The sequence below is a fragment of the Genypterus blacodes genome, unplaced genomic scaffold, assembly GCF_046128005.1.
Source record: "Genypterus blacodes isolate CSIRO-AG114 ecotype Tasmania unplaced genomic scaffold, CSIRO-AGI_Gbla_v1 ptg000030l_1, whole genome shotgun sequence".
Taxonomy (NCBI): domain Eukaryota; kingdom Metazoa; phylum Chordata; class Actinopteri; order Ophidiiformes; family Ophidiidae; genus Genypterus; species Genypterus blacodes.
In genome coordinates this window covers 3,170,480-3,195,237 of record NW_027466843.1, presented here as the reverse complement: position 1 = coordinate 3,195,237, position 24,758 = coordinate 3,170,480, and the positions used below count along the sequence as shown (strand labels likewise).

General features: G+C 46.8%; 2 protein-coding genes across 9 annotated transcripts; both read left to right on the top strand.

The window, feature by feature from the left end:
- Positions 1-491: 491 nt before the first annotated feature.
- On the top strand, positions 492-6,690 carry LOC142994890 (uncharacterized). Of its 2 annotated transcripts, XM_076145777.1 has the most exons (5): positions 492-664; positions 3,230-3,324; positions 3,757-3,805; positions 4,694-4,942; positions 4,976-6,690. In XM_076145777.1, the coding sequence occupies exons 1-5, from the start codon at positions 592-594 to the stop codon at positions 5,323-5,325; spliced, it is 816 nt and encodes a 271-aa protein (XP_076001892.1). In that variant the 5' UTR covers positions 492-591; the 3' UTR covers positions 5,326-6,690. The 2 variants fall into 2 exon arrangements, with proteins under 2 accessions (XP_076001892.1, XP_076001890.1); XM_076145775.1 differs by having other exon boundaries at positions 4,694-6,690.
- Positions 6,691-9,872: 3,182 nt separating this feature from the next.
- LOC142994630 (ETS-related transcription factor Elf-2-like) lies at positions 9,873-23,261 on the top strand. Of its 7 annotated transcripts, none has more exons than XM_076145400.1 (10): positions 9,873-10,153; positions 14,572-14,720; positions 14,891-15,143; positions 19,361-19,474; positions 19,739-19,942; positions 20,292-20,375; positions 20,481-20,673; positions 20,762-21,166; positions 21,278-21,437; positions 21,530-23,261. In XM_076145400.1, exons 2-10 carry the CDS (start codon positions 14,646-14,648, stop codon positions 22,088-22,090), a joined length of 2,049 nt encoding a protein of 682 aa, XP_076001515.1. In that variant the 5' UTR covers positions 9,873-10,153; positions 14,572-14,645; the 3' UTR covers positions 22,091-23,261. The 7 variants fall into 7 exon arrangements, with proteins under 7 accessions (XP_076001515.1, XP_076001512.1, XP_076001513.1 ...); XM_076145397.1 differs by having other exon boundaries at positions 9,877-10,153; positions 20,478-20,673; XM_076145398.1 differs by lacking the exon at positions 9,873-10,153 and adding an exon at positions 10,180-10,298 and having other exon boundaries at positions 20,478-20,673.
- Positions 23,262-24,758: the final 1,497 nt, after the last annotated feature.

Genomic DNA, 24,758 nt, shown 5'->3' with positions numbered 1-24,758 from the left:
ACTTGACTACCTTAACCATCAATACTTACCTGCTCATACTTATTTGCAAGAAAAGAATGTTTTTCCATTTTCCCATTGTGCTTCTGTTACTTTTAGTCACTTATGGCTCAGGCCTGCATGATGAGAGCCCACAGTAGCAGCTTGGCACTGTGGCATTATGTAATCACTTCAACCAAACTGGACTCAGATACCCATAATCCATTTAAAAGCAGCATGGGGGGGGGGGGGTGTTCATCCTCCTCACAGAGCCTTTAGGGTTTATTACAATGCTCTTATTCTGCGGAGTGACTTCACAATTAATACATATAATAGTATAAAACACGGAGAAGATTCTAATGTGCAGCTAGATGCGTTTTCCGTAGAATATTATTGTATTTCTTCATTCCGCCACCCCCTCGTCGACCCCGCTGGATTGTACTGTCATTTCGCCAGGTCGCCTCTGGGGAGTGCTGTAGTGCGCACACGCCTCCTCCATAAAGGGGGCTGTTCCCTCTGTAACCTCATCGACCACCAGCTCAGCTCCTCATTCTACCACAGAAACCTGCTGGAAGCGCACACGCAGGCCTTTTCGTCGCCACTGACCGAGTGAAGATGTTCTGCAGGCGGGTTTGTCAGAGAATGGGGCCGCTGGTCCAGAGGGTCGTCAAACCAGCAACCGTCAACGGTGAGTCAGTGCGGTTTATGTCACTTTTTAGCGCTTTTAAAGTAATTGTGCTGCGTTTTTTCTGGTCATACTAGCAACCTTTGAACCCTGCACGCTCATTTCAGTTGGTTTTCAAATGTATGCGTTAATTTAAAAGTGACTCGTATCTCTAATTGGGAAAACGGTGCCACGTGTGAGCGTCATTGCCTGCTGATTCTCACAGGTGCGTTAGAAATGTAACGCTTTCACGCTGCAAATATTTCATTGCTTTGTATTTCAATAAAGTCGGGAAATTCCTCATTTTAATATTTAATTGTGTCTGATCCGCAGCAATCAGTCTGAGGAGAGGGGGGGGCGGGGCGTAGCTTCTCCAAGGACATGTCTGACCTGCATTCGACATCAAAATGTCGTATTTCTGTCTCGGAATTATTTATGAATATCGCCATATAGTTGTAAATCCACGCTATATCGTAGTATCCAATGCCTCGAACCATAGCCTTTGCCGTTATAAATATCTAAACTTTATTTGACAATGCAGGTCGGAGATGTCCTTCGAGACTCTCCCGAGGAGGAGGAGGTGTGTCCTGCTTTGGGAACATGCAGTTCTGCACATTGTGTTACGAAAAGTCGCCTCACACAAAAGTCTGTTTTAGACCGAGTGACTAGATATTGTTTGATATTGAACAATTAAAAGGGAACACTATTTACAAATGCTTTACCTTTTAATTTCGGTGATTTTGCCATTGCGTGTCAGTGTTTTTGAAGTAAACGACCCTAAGAACAAAGACAAGCCCTTTTATATAATGAAGCAGGTTGGAACCGTCTGTATCATTGGGACTCTTTTGACACGTGGATCACCCTGTACTTGGGGGTGATCTGTCCATGTGGACTTCAGCCCCCAGGGGAGCACAAGGAGTCCTGCAACTTCAATGTTTAACGACTGTTAAGTCACTAATTAGTTTAGGTGCACCTATACAATCTAATGCAACAGTTCTGCCATAAAGCCAGCCTTTGTAAAGCTTAGAATCATTTCAGAATCATAGTGCAATTCCACAAAACACAAGTATCACAAAGGTCAACTTAGCATTAGATGGCACGTCTTATATAAGATGGCCTTTGTGAGGCTGGGGGCAAGAGATATGGTGGCTGTGTATTGCGTGTGCGCATGTGTTGTGCATTGCTCATCCAGCTGAAAGACACCCTTTGCTCGTGTATTATGTAAAACACACGCACACACCCCACAGAGCACACAGACAAAGCCTAGAGCTGTGCGTCTGCTCTGCGTGTTCCTCCCCACGTCTTCCCCACAAGCACATGTCCCTGAAAGCAGTGGCCATTGTATTTACCTGATGTGCGTTTATGTTTAGGTTTGAATCTCTGTGCAGGGATTAACTGATTAGCTTTATAAATAACCTGTACTTGGACTTGTCCTGGTGCTGCTGTGTCATGGGTATTAGAGGAGCGGGGAGGGAGGGAGGAGTCATGACAACATGGCTCAGCATCCACAATGGATGCGCACTTGTTTTCCGCATCACTTTCCTTCCAATCGCCATGATAGTTTGGTTAAAGGGGTTGACCCACACACACGCGCTGCAAACCTCACCAAAGTTAACATGCGCTTATTTGTTGACTTTCATGAGATGACAAAGTTCAGCTAAATGCTACATTGTAAAGTAACTCAACATGTAGTTTGTGTGGGTCTGTTTTTGACCAATAGTAGCTTCTTGTTGAGCTGTTCAAATGTACTATTTCATGTCAGTGTCGGCCTTGATTCAAGCTGTTTATTAAATGGTAAAATACGCATCTTTATCTTTAGCACAACCCTTAAGTTCCTAAATTAGAACAATCCTTGATAAAAGCTGTTATATGCTCTTAGAAAAGGCAACATTGGCCAACATATTGCTACAAAACCTGACAAGTTCCCTTTTTGCCAGTGTTGAAACATCAGCTTTGTTTTCTTTGTACCGTAAGGAAAGCGTTTCAAACATTGCGCACCTTTCTTTAAACATGGCTGGAATGCAACACGCACAATCAGATTCATGTCTACATAAGGCGTCGCTGCAAGATGCCATGTGAGCGGTGGCTTGCTTCACACAGAAGCATGTCAGGGAGGAGGGGGGAGGGGCAGGAGCAGAGCTGTACATTGTGTTCTTTACTCTCTCAGTCTGCCTGCTGGGCTTTGTCAGGGCAGAACACGTGCACAAAACATGTCAAAGATGTCTGCACGTATGTATGTGGCTGTAGAGTGCGTGTTCAGTCGCCGTGTGAGCCGCTAGAGGAGATTAGTGTTTGGGATGCCGGTCTGTTTTATTTACAGCCAGCTCTGCATGCACCACTGGCAATCCTCTCAGCACCGGCAAATCTTTGTACCGGACACACACACACCTGTCCACCTAAACTACCAGATTTGCGTTCCTTCTCGCTTTCACTTATGACGCTTGTGTTTAAATTGTTAATCTGAGCATCATGAGTCCACGTGTCTAGAACTGAGACCTGTTTTTATGTAACAGTCCTGTCCATATTGATTTCAAAGTAACCGCTGTTGACCCTTAAGCTCTGTCTCTCTCTCCCAATGTCTTTCTGCAGCTCCAGTACGTCACATGGCCTTTGGAGTTCCTGGTGGCTCCAACATGGCCTACATTGTTCTGTGTGGAGGAGGCCTCACTGCTGCTGTTGTCTATGTGAGTATTTGACTTTTCCAACCAGTTTTACCATCAGATTTTGCTCAACAAGCTCACGTCAATTGGTTGACTTTTATTCACTTTTCCAAACCTTAGGTCTGCACTGTCCTCACACCCCTCACTTGTCATCGTTTTGTAGCTTTTCTGTTTGTTAACAAGCCCAGTGCAGCGTCTGGACTGTGCTGTCAGATGTGACCACAGTGCTGCACAGAGAACACTCTTTGCCTATAGAGATGTACAAATGTTTCGTTGAAAGGACAAACGGTTGTCCAGCTAGACTTGTCCTGTGCTTTATTAGCTCTTGGTGGGTGTGTACGTACCATGCCGCACCATGTTTTTGGTTAAACAAAATGGCAGTGTGAGGTGGCGTTTTGTAACACGATTGTTTGATACGTGCTGTAATACAATGATTCCATATCTCTCCTCCTGCAGGCCTATAAGTCAGTGAGTGGGGATAGCGCTGCTGTGGAAACCAAAACCGGTGAGTTTACGAGTGACACAATGCAAACTGGGTCGTGTCAGGTGAGGCTTGATAAATCTGTTGGGTCATGAAGGAATGTTTCATACCCCTGAAGCTTTACCAGCCGGAACACACACACACGCACACACCCGCGGAGAGCTGATTATCTGCAGAATACCGTGATTGGATTGGCGATGTGTTGAGTTGGTTCAGCACCGCCCAAATATCAAACATGGTAGGATGATCAGGCTCAATAGTTTAGTCTCGCCTGTCTGCTCTCATTTCTGTTTGCAGACGATTTGTCTAGTCAGCTTGTTTGTGCGTGTAGTGTGGCTACGTGCCCAGAGAGGCTAACTGGTCTGCAACAGGGACTGAGTGCTTCATCTGGGAACGTGCAGCCTGGAAAACATTTTAGCTGGTCCAAAAGCTAGGGGTGGGAGTAATGTGGAATAAACTGGCAGAAAACTCCAGAAACTCTACTGGGATTCAAACTTGCATCCTTTGAATCAATACTTCTTTGCAAGCTTCAAAGTCTAATGTGTTATCTATTGAGCCAGATGGTGCAGGAAGTGCCACACCCAAGCATGGAGATACTGATGGGGTTGTTAGTGGAAGGTTTAGTAGTTTTGATATTCTCACTTTTTAAAATCTTAACTTATGAAAGAGAAAATAATGCATTAATGCTCCCTTTGTTTTAAATCCCCCAGTAGCCACATCTGGACTCATGTCTGGGCTGAGGTTTTGTTTTTTAAGTAAAGTTTGTCAGTCTATTCTCAAATATTTACCACTTCATCCTTGTGAAAAAGATGTGCACCCACCAGTCATTCAAGTGGGTCGACAAATTCAAGGTCTCTTGATCCACTATTTCCCTCTTACTTTGTTGACCCTCTTTATCCTTGCCCCTCACAGAAGCGGCACCAGAGGCAGTAGCTGCTGTTGCTGAACCCGCCCCAGTAGAGGAGAAGGCTGAAGTCGTCGCAGAGTCGGCCCCTGCCCCAGAGGAAGCGGCACCCGCAGCTGAGCCAGTTGCTGTGGAAGAACCTGCCCCAGCTGCTGAGGCACCCGCTGCAGAGGCTGCACCTGAGCCAGCAGTCGCAGAGGAGGTTGTGGTTGTAGAGGTAGTGGCTGAAGCTGCCCCAGTCATCGAGGAAGCAGCAGCTGAAGCTGCCCCAGTCGTCGAGGAAGCCGCACCAGTTGTCGAGGAAGCTGCACCAGCAGCTGAAGCCGCACCAGTAGTCGAGGAAGCCGCACCAGTAGTCGAGGAAGCCGCACCAGTAGTCGAGGCAGCTGCACCAGTAGTCGAGGAAGCCGCACCAGTAGTTGAAGCTGCCCCAGTCGTTGAGGAAGCCGCAGCTGAAGCCGCCCCAGTCGCTGAGGAAGCGGCCCCGGTTGCAGAGGCAGTGGCTGCCACAGAGGAAGCAGAGGCTCCTGCAGCAGAGAGTGCTGGTACGACCGCAGTAGTTGAAGCCCCTGCTGAAGCAGACACTGGTATCGCAGCCCCAGAAGCTGAGGCCGCCCCTGCTGCAGAGGTGGCTGCATAAAGCTTTGATAGCTTTAGGGGCTAGGAGTTGGTTGTGCTGTGTCCCTCCTCTCTGGACCCAAGAAAAGTGGACTTATGAACCCCGAGTTATAGATGCAGAAATGAAAGGGGGGGCTTACATTTGTTCACCATATTAGTTTGGGGTCCATCAGTCCAGTTTTCCGGTGCCTTTCCCAGAACCTCACCCCAGCCCTCACAAACCCAAACTAGAACTTTGTACATGAGGCTTCCATGGTAGATCATATTACTCATTTTACACTGACATGCAGTTTGGCAGGTTCACATTCTGTAGGAATTCTCATCACCAGAGCAAACCCAAATTATGCTTTGGCTGCTGCCATGCAGTTGTACTGAGTTGTGTTGAACTAGGCGTTATAAGGGACTGAGAGAATTGCTGAATGTTCCTGATGACTGTAAAACAAAGTGCCCTTTAAAGCAGAACACACGTTTTTGGTCTTTCACTGCTGTCTTTTCTTCTCTGCATAATTCTGCTTTCAGTCTCGGCAACCCGTCAAGTTCAGAGATATTTCAGTGTTGCTTACTTGAGTTAGGTCATGATTACTGTTCAAATGGCAGTGTGATCTCGTGGACACGAGCACATAGAGGCAGCAAGCTTCATTCCGGCTCATCTCGCTCTGAAATGTGACCAAAACCTGCTACCTCCTCCTCCCTGCAGTTCTCTTCTACTTTTGCCTACAATCCTCCTCAGTGTTGAAACATTCAAAGCTGCAAATACCGTTTAAGGTGTGTAATGCATGTTAACTGTAGAGGTTTAGTCTGAATGAAGGCCTTGCCCAGCATTCGTGCTCCAGCAATCATACGGGTCCCTGAAGGCAACTGCCAACTTTAACGTAGGTTTTAAGCTGCCTCTGCTATGTCCACACGGCCACTTGACGTAATCAAAGTTCATATTTGACATTCAGGTCCCCCCCGTTTCCAACATTACCTGCTCAAAACATTGAAATTGTCCAACTCTGTGATTGAGATCTTTATCACCACCCAACATCTTACAGTTTAGCCAATCTGCACCATGCTGCACTTTATCTGATTTACCATCCCCTGTATGTACAAGCCAGATCTTTGGGGTTCACGCACATCAGTCCACACGTTCAGTGGCCCTCTGTGTGAATGCCCTTCACAAGTCTCCTGTAGAGTTTCAGAGCCATTTTATCTTTCATGTTTAAAATACGCTGTTCTGCTGTTAACTGTGACATAATCTTGAAGGGAACCCTATAGAAGACTTACCTTGCCTGTCTCTCTGGGCATTGGATGATGTGTGCTATTTGTTGTAATGACTAGTACAGTTAAGAGTGATACGTCTGATTGATGAGGAAGTTGAAGTGTTTCAATAAACGGTGATGCAACATTTGTTTGGTCCCAATTTGCATTTTTCACAACTTTAATTGGAGCATGTTTTCCATCAACTTCTGGAGTTTATGGTTAGGCTCTGAATCAACAATCTGCCATGGTCTCATTGTGGATCGTAGTTGACCCAGTTTGCTTTGCTTGTTGCTTTGCACGTAATGGTAGATGCAGAAAACTGTGTTCCTGTAGAAATCCTCCCTTTCCCAAACGACCCCTGAACCACATTCATGCTTCTGTGTTCAAATTGAAGGTTGCCCTGATCTAAAGGGCGTGGAATCATCCTTGCCTCATTCCTATCCTAACTTGCTAAGCTATCTATACAGTTTGGCTTAAAGAGAGCCAACTAATCTAACTCTAAATACAACATGATGCCTTCAGAGTTTTGATTTTCAGTAATGTGGACATAAGAATGTACAACAGGCAGAGACCAGGGGTAGAAAGCTGCAGGCACATTGTGATGGCAGTGACGCCCTGCTCCAGTGCAGAAACATCATGGCAGATATGTGCTCTTGGTTCTGTGAATCATCTTCACTTGGGGCTTTTATGAATCTCTTCTGTAGCCTTTGGCAGAAGCACATTTGCTGCTCTGTTGGAAAGTGTTTGCAGACGGGAGCATGACTGTGGTGTGTATTCACCTGTAGCGTATTTCCTCAACCTGTGGTTGATTTACATCCAGCCTGTAATTGACATCTGGTCAAGGTAAGTGATAAAATGCTCCACACAATGAAGAAAATAATCTACACATGCAGTGTAAATGTATGTAAACATATTCCACATTATAGGAGAGGGTGTCACTCTCAAAGTAGACCTGAGCAGATCAGTTAACTTCCTGAATTTTGCAACAACTCAATCACATTTGCCATCTACAAATGACAACATTCCAATGTGAAGTAGTTTAGTTTCTGTTTTAACAGTACATTTAACTTAAGTGTGACTATTAACCAACAGCTTCTGTGGGTGAGACCAGCCTAGTGGAAGCTGTCCAGCAAACTGAAGAAGGTAAACATTTGGAGTCCACACTGGAGGAGCTTGACCCACAAGTCAGGGAATCAAATTTAGAGTTGGAGGCTGTAGAAGCAGCTAAAGAGGCCATTGTTGTAGGAGTGATGGAGGAGGAAGCAAAATCTGAAGAGGCAGTGGTTGAAAGCGAAGATGTTGAAGCTCCAGCTGCTGAGGTGGAGATACAGGAAGAGACCTTTGCTTCTGCTGAATATCTGGGTGAAGAACATTCAACATCCTCCCCCACTGTAGATGTGGAAGAGGCTGAAGCTGCCTCAGATGTGACAGTCTTGTCTACAGAGGCCTGCCCAGGAGATCTGCAGGAAGTGATCACCACTGATGAAGAGGAAACCCCAGTTGAGAACGCCCCTGATGAGACGTCAGTGGAGGGGGCAGCAGATGAAGCTTCAGCAGAGGAGGCAGTTGAGGAAGCATCAACGCACAGCGATTCAGCACCGGCCGTGGATGCAAGTCATCTCGCAGAAGAAGCCTCCGCTGCTGCTGATGTGGAGATCCTTTCACCTACTGAACCAGAATCATCATCAGAGGCTGCAGAGGAGGAAGAGGTCAAACACTGCCAGTCTGCTCCGCCAACAGAAGAGGATATGGCGCCACCTGCTTCCTCAGGGGGGCAAGTTGAAGCCCAGGAGGCCGGTGAGGAAGACGAAGAGGCTGTGCCAGTGGAGAGACAAAGTAAGAACACAGAAGAATTTGAACAGGCCTAATTTGAATTCTTCTGGGGCCCACCCAAACCTTTATTTACAACTCTGATCAACACATGAGACTTAGACAAAGTACTTCCCTATACTGTATGTTTTATTTCATAAATACACGACAATGATGAGGTATTCTGTAAATTATGATTCCCTGCCAATCACCAGATTTAAGGTCAAAAATAGGTCAGATTAATGAAAAATAATATGTAATTTAAATCACATGGCATTGTTTTATTAGATGTGATTACCTTTTTAAAATATAAGTTTAAAGATAAATATTTAATGATGATCTTAAACTTGACACAACTGAACCACAACTCATAGAGGATATTTGATAGCATAAGATGGAGAGGCTGTGCAGATATATACCAAATGTCCAGCCTTCTGATATATGTTTATTAAAATATATGTCACTAAAATGAACCAGTTTCCATAGAACCAAAGATGTTGTGCTTGTTTGTTTCAGCCACAGAGTTTCTGGTGGTGGTTACAGCCTAGCAGTCATGAGACGACAGATGTGCCTTCCAGAATAATCTGTCAATCAAGCAAGGATGACCGATGAAAAGAACATAAAGAGAACAAGCATGAGGTTAAACAGGTTATATGTCCTTTCTTTGACGTTCAGAATGTTTTATTTCAGTTTTTGTCTCAATGACATATTACACTTGGAGGGCAACTTTGTGAATGTTTGCCGAGTTGGACACCTTTACTGTTTAAACTATTTGTGAGAAATTATTTTAATTCTTTCCACTTCCTCTAGACGTCGCTGTTGTACAACCTCCCGTGACAAGTTGAATGTAACATACAGTGTGTCCTAAAAGAAGTTGTGAAGTAGTTAGCGTTTTGTACAAGTACAAGTTACTGTTTTTCCTTAAATGGTGGATATTTAATTATTGTTAAGTCTGACAATATATTTTGTACTAGAGGTGTATTATTGAGACAATTTTCTTTGTTGACATGATAGAAATGACCTATATAAAGGATTGCATTTAATGTGTTGATAATTGTATATACATACAGTATATATAAATATTCTAATATACTATACCGCTACTGTGAAATTGTATGGGATGTAAAATACAAATTAAGTACCTTTTCAGTTTGGTGTTCATATTGGATAACGCAAACAATAAATCAATTGGTTCACTTAAAAAATATGAATACTTTATATACAGGCCATAAAATTAGTGTTTCTTTATTCATGGGTCATTGATCAGACACTGGCATGGCTTAAATAAAATGGCACATAAACGGTTTTGCTCTGCGTAGTCGATTTTGATCAACATGGTCGTATGTTTACGTATTACGTCAAAACACTGTTAGACAGGGACCACTAGGTGGAGACAAACAGCCTTTATTCCGCCAGACAGCTAAACTTGAGGATTATATCTTTTTGTAGTTTTTGATGATTTGTGACTTGTTTCAAGTCAGAGGAAAGTAAGTATACAGTCAGCTGGCTGAAAAACAGAGAAAAAACAAAGAAAGAGAGCAACAATAAAATAGACAATACACTGTTTACTCTACGGCATGACGTCACGGGTGGCATCTGTCACAACGAACGGAGTTACAACTGACAACCCGGATCGCTCTGCACTGTGCGCCTTTATTCACTCACTGAAGCAGCGGGAGCTTCTCTATCATCCTCATCTCGCTACTCTTCCTCATTAAACCGCCAGTGTGGTTGTTGGCGGTAGCGGCGGAACTCTGACAGGCTGACAGGCAACGGGACCGTTGGGAAGGTTCAGATAGGTTAGTGGATGTCTCTCCCTCTCTCTCTCGCACACACACACACACACATGCAGTGGATACTATCACTAGCCGCCCTGCTAACGTCATGTTGTTGCCAATAAATTAAGTTCTTTATTCAGCAGCGACTAAGAAGAAGACTTCTACGGTAAGGTGACGTGAGGTGACCGGACATTAGCTTCTATTAGCCACACTAGTTGTCGCGTTACGTTCTTTGAGAGCTTGTTTTTGTTGAGCTAACTTAGCTAGCTACCGTTAGCCAAGTAACGTCAATGTCAGAAGCTAGAAGCTAATATCGCTCCGCTAATCACAAACCCGAGCATAAACACTGAGGCTTTCGCGTCTATGTGTGCGGCGCATTCGCAGAAATTCGGCTTGCGTTTCCCTAAAATGGACGCGTTAGCAGACAATAGTCGGTGTTAGTTAACGTGCAACTACCGTGTATAAATGATGAAATAGCCTGGCTTATAATTCATTGACTGGGTTCGCTGCCCCGCGGAGTGAAGCTATCGTTCCACCAGCGCCTGTAAGAACCGAGCACACGCCTCCATTTGTCAGTTAAACAGGCGCCGAGCGAGCTGCGGGACTGCAGGTTGGTTGGTTAGTTGTTGCTCCATAGTCAACACCATGAATCTAAGCCGGTGCCATAGAACAGCGTGTGAAAATGGTGATGAAACAATGATACACTGTCACGGCGCTCCATCTTTCTCTCTTGCTCACCCCAGAAGCCTGATTATTGTACGTTTATGTGGGATAAATGTGCTGACTCATCTTGTTTGTATTGGCGAATCATTGACAGTCAACCAGCAAATCATACAGTTCCTGTTACTCTGAAATGAAGACGTGCTTGTAAAGTCTGGGTGTCTCCTATTGGAGCTGATAGAGAGAAAGAGAGAGAGAGAGGGGAAGGGGGTTGCCATGGTGAGTGGATGGTCGACTGCTGCTTATAGAAGCAAACATTCAGGTTTGGAAACAATGGGATGTGTACAGATTCACTCGTCCAATCTGGTTGAGTTCCTTTAGTAACGGCTCAGTCAGGAGAGCAAGATGAACATTACCAGAGAGGCAGAGGGTTCCAGCGATTCTTATCTTTTGTCGGTCGACACACAAATAACAAAATGCTTCTGGAACCCGAGTTAATTATGTTGCTCGGGGTTACCTCAGATGTATGTGCTGACATGGGGGGGGGGGGGGGGGTTGGATTTTCGTGCTTGAAATGCCTTTCCCCAACCACTACAAATGACTAACTTGATATGGCTGAGATTTGGTAATGGCTTATAAGCACAATGTGCAGGGGATTGTGTGTGCGTGTGTGTGCGGGCGCGTGCGTGTGCGTCCGTACAGGATGGGCGGGTCAAGCCAATCCTGAGTTCACACTTTTGCAGTTGGTGTCATCTGTGTCTGTGTGTACAAGGCAGGGCGTTGTATCGTTACCAGCAGCCCCGGTTCCTTGGAACAAAAGCACTGTTGTTGAAAGATCATGTGACTGTGTGTGTGTGTGTGTGTGTGCGCGCATGTGAGGGAGAGAGCGAGAGAGAGAGCGAGTGTGTTCATGTTTTTTTCCACCCTCGTCATGTGATCATAGCTCAGGGCAGGGTCTGAGAAATGCTGAGTCGCTCTGAGAGGCTCCTTCCAGTGCAGGCAGGCAGGCAGGCAGGCAGGCAGAAAGCTCACACGATGGCAGGGAGAAGAGATGGGTGGATGGATGTCAGACAGAGAGAAGATCTGCGGGAGAGAGTCGGACACAGGCAAAGAGAGAGTTGTAGAATTCATCCTGACGCTCTCTCTTGCTGGAGCACAGCCGGAACACGTCGCTCTTCTCCTTCCTTTCCCTTCTTTTTCCTTGGATCTTTGAAGTGAAGATGCAAGCCTGCGTTTTGAATCGCCTCAAGTTTTACCCGGCGAGGCAAATCTGGGCCGGTTTCATTCCAACGTGCTCACGGAAGGGAAAGTTGGCCTGTCAGGATGACTCTGCTGTATCTTGAGCCAGAATGCCGTTTGCAATGGACTCGTGCTGCTCATCTGCTCTCCGCCTGGTAATTGAAAGTTAAAAAGGCATGTTTATGTGACCGCTGTAGAGATTTGTTTGTTTCATTTTCGTTTTAGACTTCTAACCGTAGAAGATTCCAAGATACAACACTGTGTGACTAGCAACTGACCATAGAGAGTGCAAAGGTCACAGTCAGTGCTGCGTTTGAACCGTTTCAATGAGTCGCTCCTCTGCTTGTAATGTACAATGTGAATGTTCAAACACAGTAGTTAAATGAGTTTAAAATGTAGTCATGTAGCTTTAAGTCAAATTCAGTCTTTGATCCAGGCAGTGACATGGAAGCCACATGCTCGTCTTCCAAGCAGGTCCTGTAATACTCGTTTGATCCGGCGTAAACCACCAAGTCCTGCTGCGTAACAGCCTCAACCGCTAACAGATGATGTGGGAGTGTGTGTGTTTTGCACCTTTTTTTTTTTTTTTTTTAAGTGTGTTCACAGCCAATTTCTGAAGTGGAGGGTGTGTGTGTGTGTGTTTGTAGGAAGAAGGGAAACGAAAGAAACGAGGCAAAAAGGAGGAAGAATATCGCTCTACAGTCAAACAGGTCACTGTGTTAAACAAGCGAAGGAAACAGACAATTAGGTTCATGCAAAGGAGGTTTGACAGTTGGTTTGGCAAATGTGTGATCCTTGTGGGACCCCTTGCTCGGTGAACAACCTCTCTCTCTGTTCAACTTCACTTTAGCAATGTGCTGGCTTATTAAGCTCTCATAAGCCGTTTGCTCAAAGAAAATTCAGTCAGTTATTCAGATTCAGAACATACGCACACACACACACACACACACACACGCACACACACACACGCGGGTCCGTGTTCTTGTGCTTGAACCCAACCCACCATTACAACATCAACCACAGCTCTGACACACACACAGCTTCAGACTGAGCTTAGAAGAGCATTTCTCTCTGAGCACATTTGGACTTGTCAAATGTGAACTGAGTCCCAGTAACAATGGCTGCATTCCATCAAGGTGTGTGTGTGTGTGTGTGTGTGTGTGTGTGTGTGTGTGTGTGTGTGTGTGTATGTGTTTGTCTGTGTGTGTGTTGGCTGATCTGAATGACTGCCACATGGGGAATTCAGCCGCCTCCGCTGTCATTAGATACACACATGCTTGTTGTAGTGCATGAAAAATCCAACCCGTCTCACTGCCATGTGTGTGTGACATGGAAACATGAGCCCAGATTACAGATCTGCATAACGACTGTTTTTATGTTTGTTATGGTTCCCTGGCTAATGTGTGAGCCTGTGGCGCAGTGTATACCAGCGGGAGTCTTGTGATGCTGGACGTGTGTGTGAACGGTACCTATGTGTGTTCACACTGCAACACAGCGCTTTGTAGATGAGTGTCTGCTGTATGCTGCTGAATAATTGAAGGCAGGATTGCCATCTCATCCCGTGTAGGTGGAGGGAGCGCCCACGCAGCATAGCTCATCCATTATACAGCTGTAACTGAGCACGTGCTTCCACACACACCACGTCCTAAACTCACACTCACTGCTGCACCAAGTTTTGATTAGATTCAGATCAGAATGTTATACTTGCAGCTTTGCACAAATCTGTGATCCTCGCTCAAAGTCCTCCTGCACATCTCTGCACTGCCATTCATGCCTTCACCGCGTGTGTTTGTCCGGGTTTATGCCGCAGCCGGGAAGCTTTAGCTGCTCCCATTACTGGATCTCTGAGTTCCCTTAACCATTTCTTGTTTTCAGTTCTGGAAAAGGCTTTTAGTGAAGCAACGGAGAGTGAATCACATCCAAACCTATTGGTCCAAGCGGATGAAACAGATGACTAGGCCGTCTACTGTCTTGTTGTTTTCATGCTAAACAGTAAGGTTGAGTATCTGTGGTCTGCTCTCGTACCTCCTGCTGCCCATCCTCTTGTCTTACCTCCCATTGTCGCCGCACATAGCAGCCAGGAGCAGGAACTGAGGACCCTTTTGGTTCTTTAGTTACTGTTACCATGGCTTCAGGTCACTCTGCCTGACTTTTCCACCGGACACTCTGCGTATGCATGCAGGTGTGTGTGTGTGTGTGAGAGAGAGAGAGAGCAAATGGTCGGCCGTCCTGTTGGTGTGTTTCTTACTGTAACTGTAGACACTTCCTGCAGGACAAAGTTGGAATGAAAAACACGGAAGAGCTTTGAAGCGTTGTTGGAATAGTGTCAGTATTATTTGAGAGGTACATAAACATTCAGCAGCTCAGGTGTGTTTCCTCTCATCTATCTCAGCACCTTCCATTATCTGAAGCACGTTCTGAGCTGCTCTATGGGAAACAAACACTTTAGCAGATGACTGACAAAACTCTGTCCGCCTGTGAGTACTGCAGTCCATCCTTCCTCCTCTTGAACAGTGTTCCCTCACATCTTGTTTCTCCAGGGGGGCAAAGTTGTTCACTGCACGGCGGTGACTCATCATCAGCTGCGTACGTTGATCCCAGAGGAGCATGAGCCATGACCTCAGTGGTGTTGGTTGACACAGGTGGGACGGTGGTGGAGTACGTTACAGCAGAGGAGGACCCTCAGCAGGTAGCACCAACACATACTGTACACACACACCTACACAAAAGTAAAATGATGATGTGGAACTCCTTTTTCAAATAATTCCTTCATTGTTTCATCGTGCCTCTGTGATCTCCTCTTTCATTTGAATCTTGCTTGACCATGTTGCTCTTCTCCTCCTCCCTCCCCCCCAACAGGAAGGAGAGTGCGAGGTGGATTTGGAGGCGGAAGGAGACGTGGAGGGCGAGTGTGAAGCCGAGGAGGCCTACGAGGAGGTGCAGGACACGGAGGAGACTGAGGAATACCCTGCAGTCATAGTGGAGGAGGTGCCCGGCGCCAACATGGCTGAGGAGGAAATCTTCTCGGGCCAGGTGGTGGTGTACAATAACGAGGCTTACCTGATGCAGGAAGTTGGCGACGAGCAGGAGGTGGAGACAGAACCGGAGGCAGGTGAGACACATTTCTCCTTTATTTGTTTAAGAACGGTTTGGAGTCATATTTTCCGAAACAGTCTGACTGGTTCAGGGTCGGAGAGGCGTGGCGCTCAAATACTGGATTCAGATCACAACCTGGTCCTGGCACCAGTGTCTTCTAATAGTGGCTAAACCTAGGGGAGGCAGTGGCTCAGTGGGTAGTGCTTCCGCTTGGGAACCGGAGGGTCGCCGGTTCGAGCCCCTGCCGAGGTGCCCCTGAGCAAGGCATCGAACCCTCAATTGCTCCCCTCTCTGCAAAGGGTGGTAATGTAATGTAAGTCGCTTTGGATAAAAGCGTCTGCCAAAATGATCGTAACGTAATGTAGACCTCCATGACCCACTCATTAAGGTTTCTTATCATCTGGAAGAGAGAGGAAGTTGTCTTGTGATGTCACATTCGGTGAGAGTTGTTTTGGTTGTATCTGTAGTATAGTTTGTTTCAAGAACGACTTAGTTCCTCCTGTATTTAAGTGTATTCACTTTTGTGTGTCTCTATACTTGATGTTGCTGGTTACGAGGTCGAGACAGGTTTCAGTAAACAATGCTGCAGTGTGCCTTAGAGTTTAAAAGGATGAAATGGAGCCTGTGTGCTCCTGTGGATTTGGATCAGGGGATCAAACATTGGTGCTTTTAGTTCAGTTAGACAAAGTGTTGCCTTTGTTTATTATGGTCGGGCTGCTATGGGACCTATTTGTCAGAGGTTTCAGTGAGCGTCTGAGAGAGCTGCAGGCCTGTGTGTCCACATACTGCCACCATGTGGAGGTTTCTGCACTGTGTTTACTTCATGAACAGTGAATGGATCCAACATTTACTCACAATTTCATTCAAAGTGTTTGAAAGTCAGTTCAAAGTGACTTCTTCAAACTTGCATATCTCAATACAGAACATGTCATTTTGTGACATAGCTGGCAGCATAGGAAGTTGAACCATTGGATTGCAGAAAGAAGAACTGTTGAATGTCGTATTTATGTAACTTTAACAGAACAACTCGTGCAACAAATCTAACCTCTAATACTGTCAGATGTATCTCATAGTTGTTTCTTTTATAGCTCTAGACCCAAATGCAAGAGTCTGAGTTTGCTATTAGTCTTTTCTTGTGCTGAGCCACACACTACAGATCTATATTTCTTTAACACAGCAGCTCATCCACATTTTGCCTACAATCTGACAGTATACCTCACTTAACTCCGGAGCAAACTTTAAAGATATTTAAGAATCTGACCTTTCACTTTTTACACTTGAGTCAGCTCCATTTCTGTGTTTAGTGTTGACAGTTTAAACAACAGTTTTCAACCGCAATGTTGCTGGAAAATGAACATACAGCTACATACTGACATACTAATAATGATCGATACCATGAGGTGCCAATCATCGAGGTAGATACATTGATGCATTGTAGTCTGAATGTAACCATCAGAGCACTATCTGTATACATGCAGTTGCTTTAAATATATTTATATTCGTATTCTTCATATAATATTTATTTTTGATTATTATTTCAGATTAGAGTTCTCGTTTTTTGTTTTAACAATAAAGAAACAACACTTAAGCTGCGTTCTTTACGCAAGCAGAGTTTAGAGAGGGCGGGGCGGGGGAGGACTTCCTGTGTCAGCGGCGGAAGGATACCGCGCTGCCGCTGCTCTACGTACGCTTGAGTTCGAGGAGATTTCCTACTAGCGGCGGAGGGATATGAGCTAGTAGCTTCCCATACAATTGAGTGAGAAGTCAATGTGAATTTGCAGCGATGGAGAACATGGCGACTTCACTGCATGAGGGGCCCGCAAATCAGCTCGATCTACTCATCAGAGCCGGTAACGTATTGGAATTTGATAGCAATCCCGGTTCGGAAGCTCATGTCACCACACCCCCTTTGTTTTTGCCCGCGACCGCTGCGTCCCAGTCCGCTAAGTAGTGTGGTGAAGTAATGGAGGGCAATCCAGGAAGTGATCACCTTGGTAGCAACCTGCATGGCGTTGCTGCTATACGAGAGCGCAAACCCGCTCCAATACGCGTCAAACTTTCCACAGATGCCCGTCGCTCTGTGTGTACGCGCTCAAACCTGCACAAAGTGTGTTTTGCATGTCGGGAGTGATTTTTCCACACCGCTGCACGTTTGATAATAACGGTCTGCACATCGGCTCCGCAAACCAGGAAGTGTAAAGATGTTGTCTTCCCGTACGTCTCTGCCACGCTGTCTGAGGCGGAAGGACATGTGGGTTTATTTTTAACAGCTTCAATCTCTTTAACGCCGTCACATATTCCGTCTGATATCAACGCGACTGAAGCGCCTCATGTTGTTTCACTGTGGGTGACATCGGTGTCTTCCCTTTGTAGAGTTAACGTGTTAACTCATATCCGCACACACACACTGCTCCTCTGCTACAGTCCGTTACCTTTCATAAATACCAACACTAATCTGTCCGTTCGTGACTTTGACATGTCGTGTGTACATTTAGCGTGTTCATATTTGGACTTTGTATATTCTGTAATATCTCCCGTCTCTCTGCTCCGCGCCGTCTTATTGAAGCGTGGGACGGCCTGGCACTCTTTCTTCCTCGTAGTTGTGGCATCAATCGATCGCACCAAACAAAAAAACATGTTTTCCGTGATGAAATTCTAGTTTTATTTTTTTTGGTGTTAAAGAGTGCTGTGTGGTAATTACGCGACGGCGTTTGCAGCTTTGATTGATTCACAATTTTTAAAGTATTTTTGTCCCGTTTCGATGGCGGAAGCATTGTTTATGCGAGAGGCGGGGTGCGGTTTTGACGGACGTGCTTGTTACGTCAATGGCGTGCCCGCGGCTTCAGGCCGTGAGCGGCGATTGGGTGAGAGTCTATCGGGGGCGGGCTGTAAATCTGCGAGCGAGCCAATAGCAGAAGAGGCGGCGTTGAGTGACAGGAGGATTTGTGTGCTTCTTTGAAGAGAACTGGAGGGAAAGGATGAGGAGTGTAAACACGGAAGTCATCAGAGGCAGAACTACTTTTTGTCGGACTCGCAGCTCCTCTTAGAGCCGTGACACAGAACAATACTGTTTAGCTGTTATATAAATTACGAACATTTAAAAAGTGTCTGAAAAGCTTTTATAGCACGTTAGCAGGTACAAATACACGTGTGTTGCTATTTCTGGAATTCTTCGCCTTTGCTAATTTTAAATAGATCCAAATGTGATTCCGTGAATGTTTTGACTGCTGCTGGCAAAGGTCACCACATATGTCTGTGCATCTATAGTTTAAGCCCAGCTGTGACATCATGATGCCTTTTGGTGGATTTATTGCAGCAGTGGTGTGAAGGACGCCTCAGCAGACACTCTGCTGTGTGTGTTTGTGTGTGTGTGTGTGTTAGTGAAGTTAGTCTAAAGATAGTCCCCCTATGCAGTGAGATAGCCAAACATGGACAGGCCACAGTGTAATGGGATCTCCTGCTCCCCCCCCCCCTGTGACTGACAACAACAGCAGGTGCCCCGGGTCCCAGATAGGCCACGCTATCATTTCCTCAAGGCCCAGTGCCATTTCTGTTCCAAACGGCTTTGTTCCCTTTGTGCCCCTTCTTCTTGTTGATCAGAAGTTAAACGAGGGTTTGATTTAGGTGTTTAGGGCCCACCTTGCACATTTCTGTATGTTATTGGTGGGCTGCTGTGTGTTTACATTGACAACCTTGTAATGTGTTTACCTCCCTGGACCTTTGCTTATATTACTTGTTGTCATTTTGTTAAGTCGTTAAACAATAGTGAATATTTTCCCTCCTTGTGTTGGCAGTGTCTGTGAGGTCTGTGCTTGCACGTTGTGTGAATTAATGTGGATGTGCTGTCCAGTGAGAGTGACCGATCATTGTCCCAGCAGTACCCTTAAGAGTCGCTAGATGGCGCAAAAATAGTTTTTTTTGTGTTCTGTAGTGTGTCGGTTTCTTCACTGTGTTAATGACAGTGTACGTGTGAAAGATGCTGTAAACAACCACTCAAAGCATTTAATCAACTCCTGCCATGGGGTTGCCTTGGTTACAGAGCCGCAGAGGTTGCAGCTGTGTGCAGCATTTATTTGTGGCGGCAGAGGTGCAGAGATGTTTTCAGGATGATTCTATAGCCAGGGGGTAGAGAAATGAACTCAAGGTTTACCCACAAGAATCAAGGAAGCATAACAAATGAAGCAGTGATTTTAAATAGAAATGACTTAGTAATTGTCTGTATGTGTTTTTCAGTGGAGGCCTCTGTGCACGGCAGCAGCATCCACTGCTCTGACAAGACCATCGAGGCTGCAGAGGCTCTGCTCCGCATGGATTCACCTTCTAGCCTCAGAGGAGACCGCAGCCCAGGTAAGGCACACACAAGCCCAGCACACACACTCAACACCTCAGTCATCTTGTTAGTCATAAACGTCTCACTTGTATGGCAGACTGTGGTAAAGCACAAAAAGCACATTCACCTGTCAGAGGAACTTTGTTGTTGTTGAGTTGTGCCTCACTTCAGCTAATAAAGTTGTACATTATACCAAATCTAAGTTATTGATCTTGGTCTGACTCGTTACCTTGGTAACACTGTAATCACAGAGGTAAACTCTCTCCTTCGCCCCCTTCTAGAAGCGTTCGTGCCCCCGTGCGTCGCGACGCCCGACTTCCTTCACGCCGCCATGCGTCCAGACGTGATGGCGGAAACCGAGGTGGAGATATCGACAGAGGACTTCTGCGGGGAGGAGGAGGAAGAGGAGGAGGACGAAGACATGGTCACTCTGCTGGAGGAGCCTGAGCCGGAGCCAGACCAGGAGCCCGTCAGGAAGAGGAGAGGTACACAGAAACAAACGCCTCTATGGCTGCGCGCTTGTTTGTGAAGTGAACTTGGTAACGGTCGAGACTTAAAGCTGTGGATGTCACACAAACATACATGCTGATGCAGTTTCATTGCGCTGCAGAGACGCTTTGAGTGGGTTAGAGGCGGCTCGGGAAAAAAACTTTGTTACAAATGGAAAACATCTGGTCCCTCTGTGCCACAACGTTACATCATCCCTACAAACTGACACAAGCCAACAGCTCCATCTAGTGGTAGAGTTTGATTCTTGGCTTCATATGTGAACGACCCTGAAACCTACAGCCTCACCGCCATTTACATCCCTGACCTGTGTGTGTCTCTTTGTAGCTGGACGGAAGCCAAAGTCACATCAGTCGATTTCCAATGGCTCAGTCGAGGTCGGCATCAAGAAGAAACAAAGAGAAGGCAAAGGTAACTGAGAGGACCGGAGCCCTGCTGAAGCGTTCACACTCTACTCTGGCTCTGGTATGTCGTGCTGACGATGTTCACACCGGCTCTCCTCTTGTCTCCCAGCAGGAAGCACCACCTACCTGTGGGAGTTCCTGCTGGATCTCCTCCAGGACAAGAACACCTGCCCCAGGTACATCAGGTGGACTCAGAGGGAGAAGGGCATCTTCAAACTGGTGGACTCCAAGGCCGTGTCCAAGCTGTGGGGCAAACACAAGAACAAGCCGGACATGAACTACGAGACCATGGGACGGGCGCTCAGGTGAGGAGTCGCCGAGGCAACCGTGGTCACAGAGCGGCGTCGCAAACGTCTGAAGGGATCTTAACTTTCGACCTTCATGTGTCCTCAGATATTACTACCAGAGAGGCATCCTGGCCAAGGTGGAGGGTCAGCGGCTCGTCTACCAGTTCAAAGAGATGCCCAAGAACATAGTCATCATCGACGACGACAAGGTAGACATGCCCGCCGCCACCGCCGACCTGATGGCATCGGAGACGCCCGCGGCCTACGAGCGCGTGGCGCCCCCGCTGGACATGATGCTGCAGGCGACCGACTTCTCCTCCGTCAAGAAGCCCAACATCCTGAGAGGAGCCGTGAACAGAGCGCAGACGCCCGGCGCCTCCGGCAGCAAGACGGCGGCGGGAGGCGGAGCTCAGCTGACGGCCGGCATCTCCAGGATAGTGACGGTGTCGGCCGACGGCAGCCAGAATCCACATTCGCACGCCACGATCATCCCCACCGCCTCGGGGCCCAGGTAAGACGGCAGCGCCTGCATGTGAGCGAGCCGACTGTTGTGTCAGCAGAGACACAGTCGGCCTCTGAGTCAACCTCGTAGCAGAATGTCAACTCTCCTTCCTGTCCGCAGAACCGTGCGGGTCGCCATGCAGGTGCCAGTAGTCATGACGACGTCACTGGGCCAGAAAATCTCCACAGTCGCCGTGCAACAGGCGGGAGGAACGGGAGCCGGCGGCCACACGGCCCTCATCACCAACGCCTCCCCAGGCAGCAACAACTCACAGCAGAAGGTGTGTAGAGGTCAGACCTGGCATTTCAAGGTCAAGCCCTCCATCGTCTTAGTGACTCTTTCTCCATCTTCCGTCTTTCCTTTTTGGTCCAGGTTGTGATCCAGACCATCCCCACCATGGTCCCGGCCACGGCGGAGAACGGAGAGAAGATCACCGTCCAGTTAGCCAAGATCATCACCATCCCCGCCCACCAGCTGGCCCAGTGTCAGCTCCAAACCTCCGGCGCCGGCGGCAAGCCCGGCTCCCCGACGGGCATCAGCCTCCTCGGGGGCCCGCTCACCGTCCGCGCCCTGGCGCCCGTTAACGTGGCCCCCGGCGGGCAGGTGGTGAGGCTGACGGTGCCGACGCAGTCGCAGCAACAGACTCTGGTGGTGTCGCAGGCGGGGAGCATCTCCTCCGGGGTCGTCACGGTGACGAGCTCCGGTCAGACGCGGCAGCCCCACATCATCAGCGGGATCTTCAACGGCTCTGAGCTGGTGATCGGAGGGCAGGCGGGCGGCAGGAGCGTGACGGTGGAGAGCCTGAAGGCGGCGCCGTTCCACTTCCAGGCGGTGCAGGCGTCGACCCAGACGAGCCGGGCTGAGGTGCTGATCAAAGTGGAACAGGACGATGGCGCTCTGGATTTGGTAAAGACAGAGGATCCTGAGTGCTGAAGTACACACAAGCACACACACGTACACACACGTACACACACGTTCACACACGTTCACACACGTTCACACACGTTAGCACACGCGCACACGCGCACACACACACGTTTACACGTACACACACACACACAGACACACACACACTCTACTTCCCACCTCCCATCATGCACTCATCTGCCTCTTTCATACTCGGTTCGTTTGTACAGGACAGAAGACTTTTTCTTTTTGTTTTTGCTCGTGAGAACCAGCAGCAGTCCATGAGACTTTAAAGACTCCTTTTCCCGTTTTCAGCCCTGAAGCCGCTTCACACCTTCTCTGTTTCTGACCACAATCTTCAGCCCATCGTCCACGGAACCTCACGGAAACTTGTAATAAAAACAGCTGCGTACGGCGTCCAAACCGTAACCGGCAAGCATAGGAACACACACACACACACACACACACACACACACACACACACACACACACACACACACACACACACACACACACACACACACACACACACACACACACACACACACACACACACACACACACACACACATCCCACAGACTCTAAAGGGAATCGTCCAGAGAAGAAAAGGGACCAACCTTGATCACTACAGTTGTGGCTTCCAAACCTGGGCGAAATGGACGAAATACAAAAAAAAAACAACAAAATGAAATGAAAATAAGCAGAAACACTACAGGCAAAACCATTTCACCCAAGCAAAATGTGAACTTTCAGACGTGAGGAGCACACAGTGTGAGACGCCACGCAGCGCTGTGCTTTTGTAGAAATGATTTAGTTTGTACCTTTGCCTCTGGAGATCATGATACCAGCAGTTCGTTTGACTTTTATCACTGTGCAGATCCCGAGTTGGTGCTACAAGAGCGACAGAAGGTGGAGGCCAGAGGAGCTCCAAGAGTGCGAGTGAAAGACAAAGGGACGTGTAAATATACGTATATATATATCTACTATACAGTCTATGGAGCTCAAGTTAACAGGACAGCCTTAGGTTTTTAATTTAGAACATTTCTTTCTTTCATGTTATTGTCTGAACAGTTAGCTGGTTTTTGTTTTGATATCTTCTACCAAGCACAGTATTATTGAAACTGAAAGGGAACCGATGTCCCCTCTTCTCTCCCATCAGGCTGGTGGGACACAGCAGGTCACAGTTTTTGTCCCCGCCAGTGACCCCAAAAAAAATGAATTACCCATCGGTTTGACTGTCGGATCGACGTTTGCTTCTTCTGGCCGCAGAGAGACGCCGACTCTCCAGCGAACGCACGCCGCGGCTCTTTTAATATCGCACGACGGTGCAAATCATGCATGTATAAACTCATAGAAAAGTCTCCCTTGAGCGGGGGAATCACTTTATTTTAATTATGTCGCGGAATGGCGGGAATCATTGTCAATCATGCTCGTTTATATAAAAAGACTGTAAAACGTCAGAAACGCCTCCGGTGGTCCCCAGGTCACATTTCCTCTCACTCACTCTGCCAGCATAGATTTGTAACTGCCCCAACATTTCCTTAATGATTTTTAAATTTAAAGAGAGAGAGAGAGAGAGAGATGTTTGTGTTCAGACTGAACTGTTTGTATATTCAACATTTGAAGTATATTCTATTTTGTTGTACTCTTGTTTCAAAGTGTATTAAAGTAGCTTTTACTGAGTTATAAATACCCTGCAGCTGTCATTTTCTATACAATGCACATATGTCCTACACATACACAACCTAATCTAGTCTAAGTAGTAATAATAACAGAAACTATACAGTAAGGAGTTTATTTCACTTTTGCCTGTTGATGGCGTCGATTTCTCAGAGAAGAAAATGCCATAAAGAGATCCAGACTGCACGTTGTTGATGCCAGTGAGGAGAATCAGCTGAGACCTCGAGAGAAGCTGAAGGATTAGATTAAGCACACAAACAAATATTTGAACAGTTGTGTGATTGTTGGAACACAAATACAGAATATGCTCCTCCTGTTTGAGTGAAGTAGGTCAACAGTGCAGAGCCTAAAACCTAAAACACAGCGACCTGCAGCCAAACTCATGTAATTAAAGGTGAAACGTGAACTCTAAGCAGCCAAGAGAGGCTGAAAAGGCCCAAAGCAGTCAAAAACAAAAGGTTGGTTAAAGATCCTAACGCAAGATAAATTCCATACCTCACCTTCAACTTCACTTAAATTATGACTGGGAATTATAATGTATAAAGTTAATGTCTTCTGTTCTTCCTTGAACGTTAACTACTACTTAATGGGTTAATGGAGGTTGGTGGTGGGCAGATTGGGCCCGATCCAGGTAAGAACCCATTACAATACTGACAAAGAATCAAAGTGATGTCTAATTTGGATCCCTTGGGTCAATCTGCCCAAATACATTCTGCACCATTTAGAGTGTTCTGAAAAAACATCGACCAACCTGATGGTGGCGCTATAACCATTAACTATATATGTAACTATTGGGACTTTGGAACCAGAAATGGGTCGTCAGTGTGCGGTGGGGGAGGTGCCGTGTGTGTGTGTGTGTGTGTGTGTGTGCGCGCGCGCGTTCCGCCTGAACAAACAGGCAAACCCATCAGTTGCAGCTGAGAACAGTCAGACATGATCACACAAGAAATTGAAGACACTCCTGTCCCAAATGTGTGTGACAGCAGAGCAAGCTTCCAAATGAGCAGAACATTC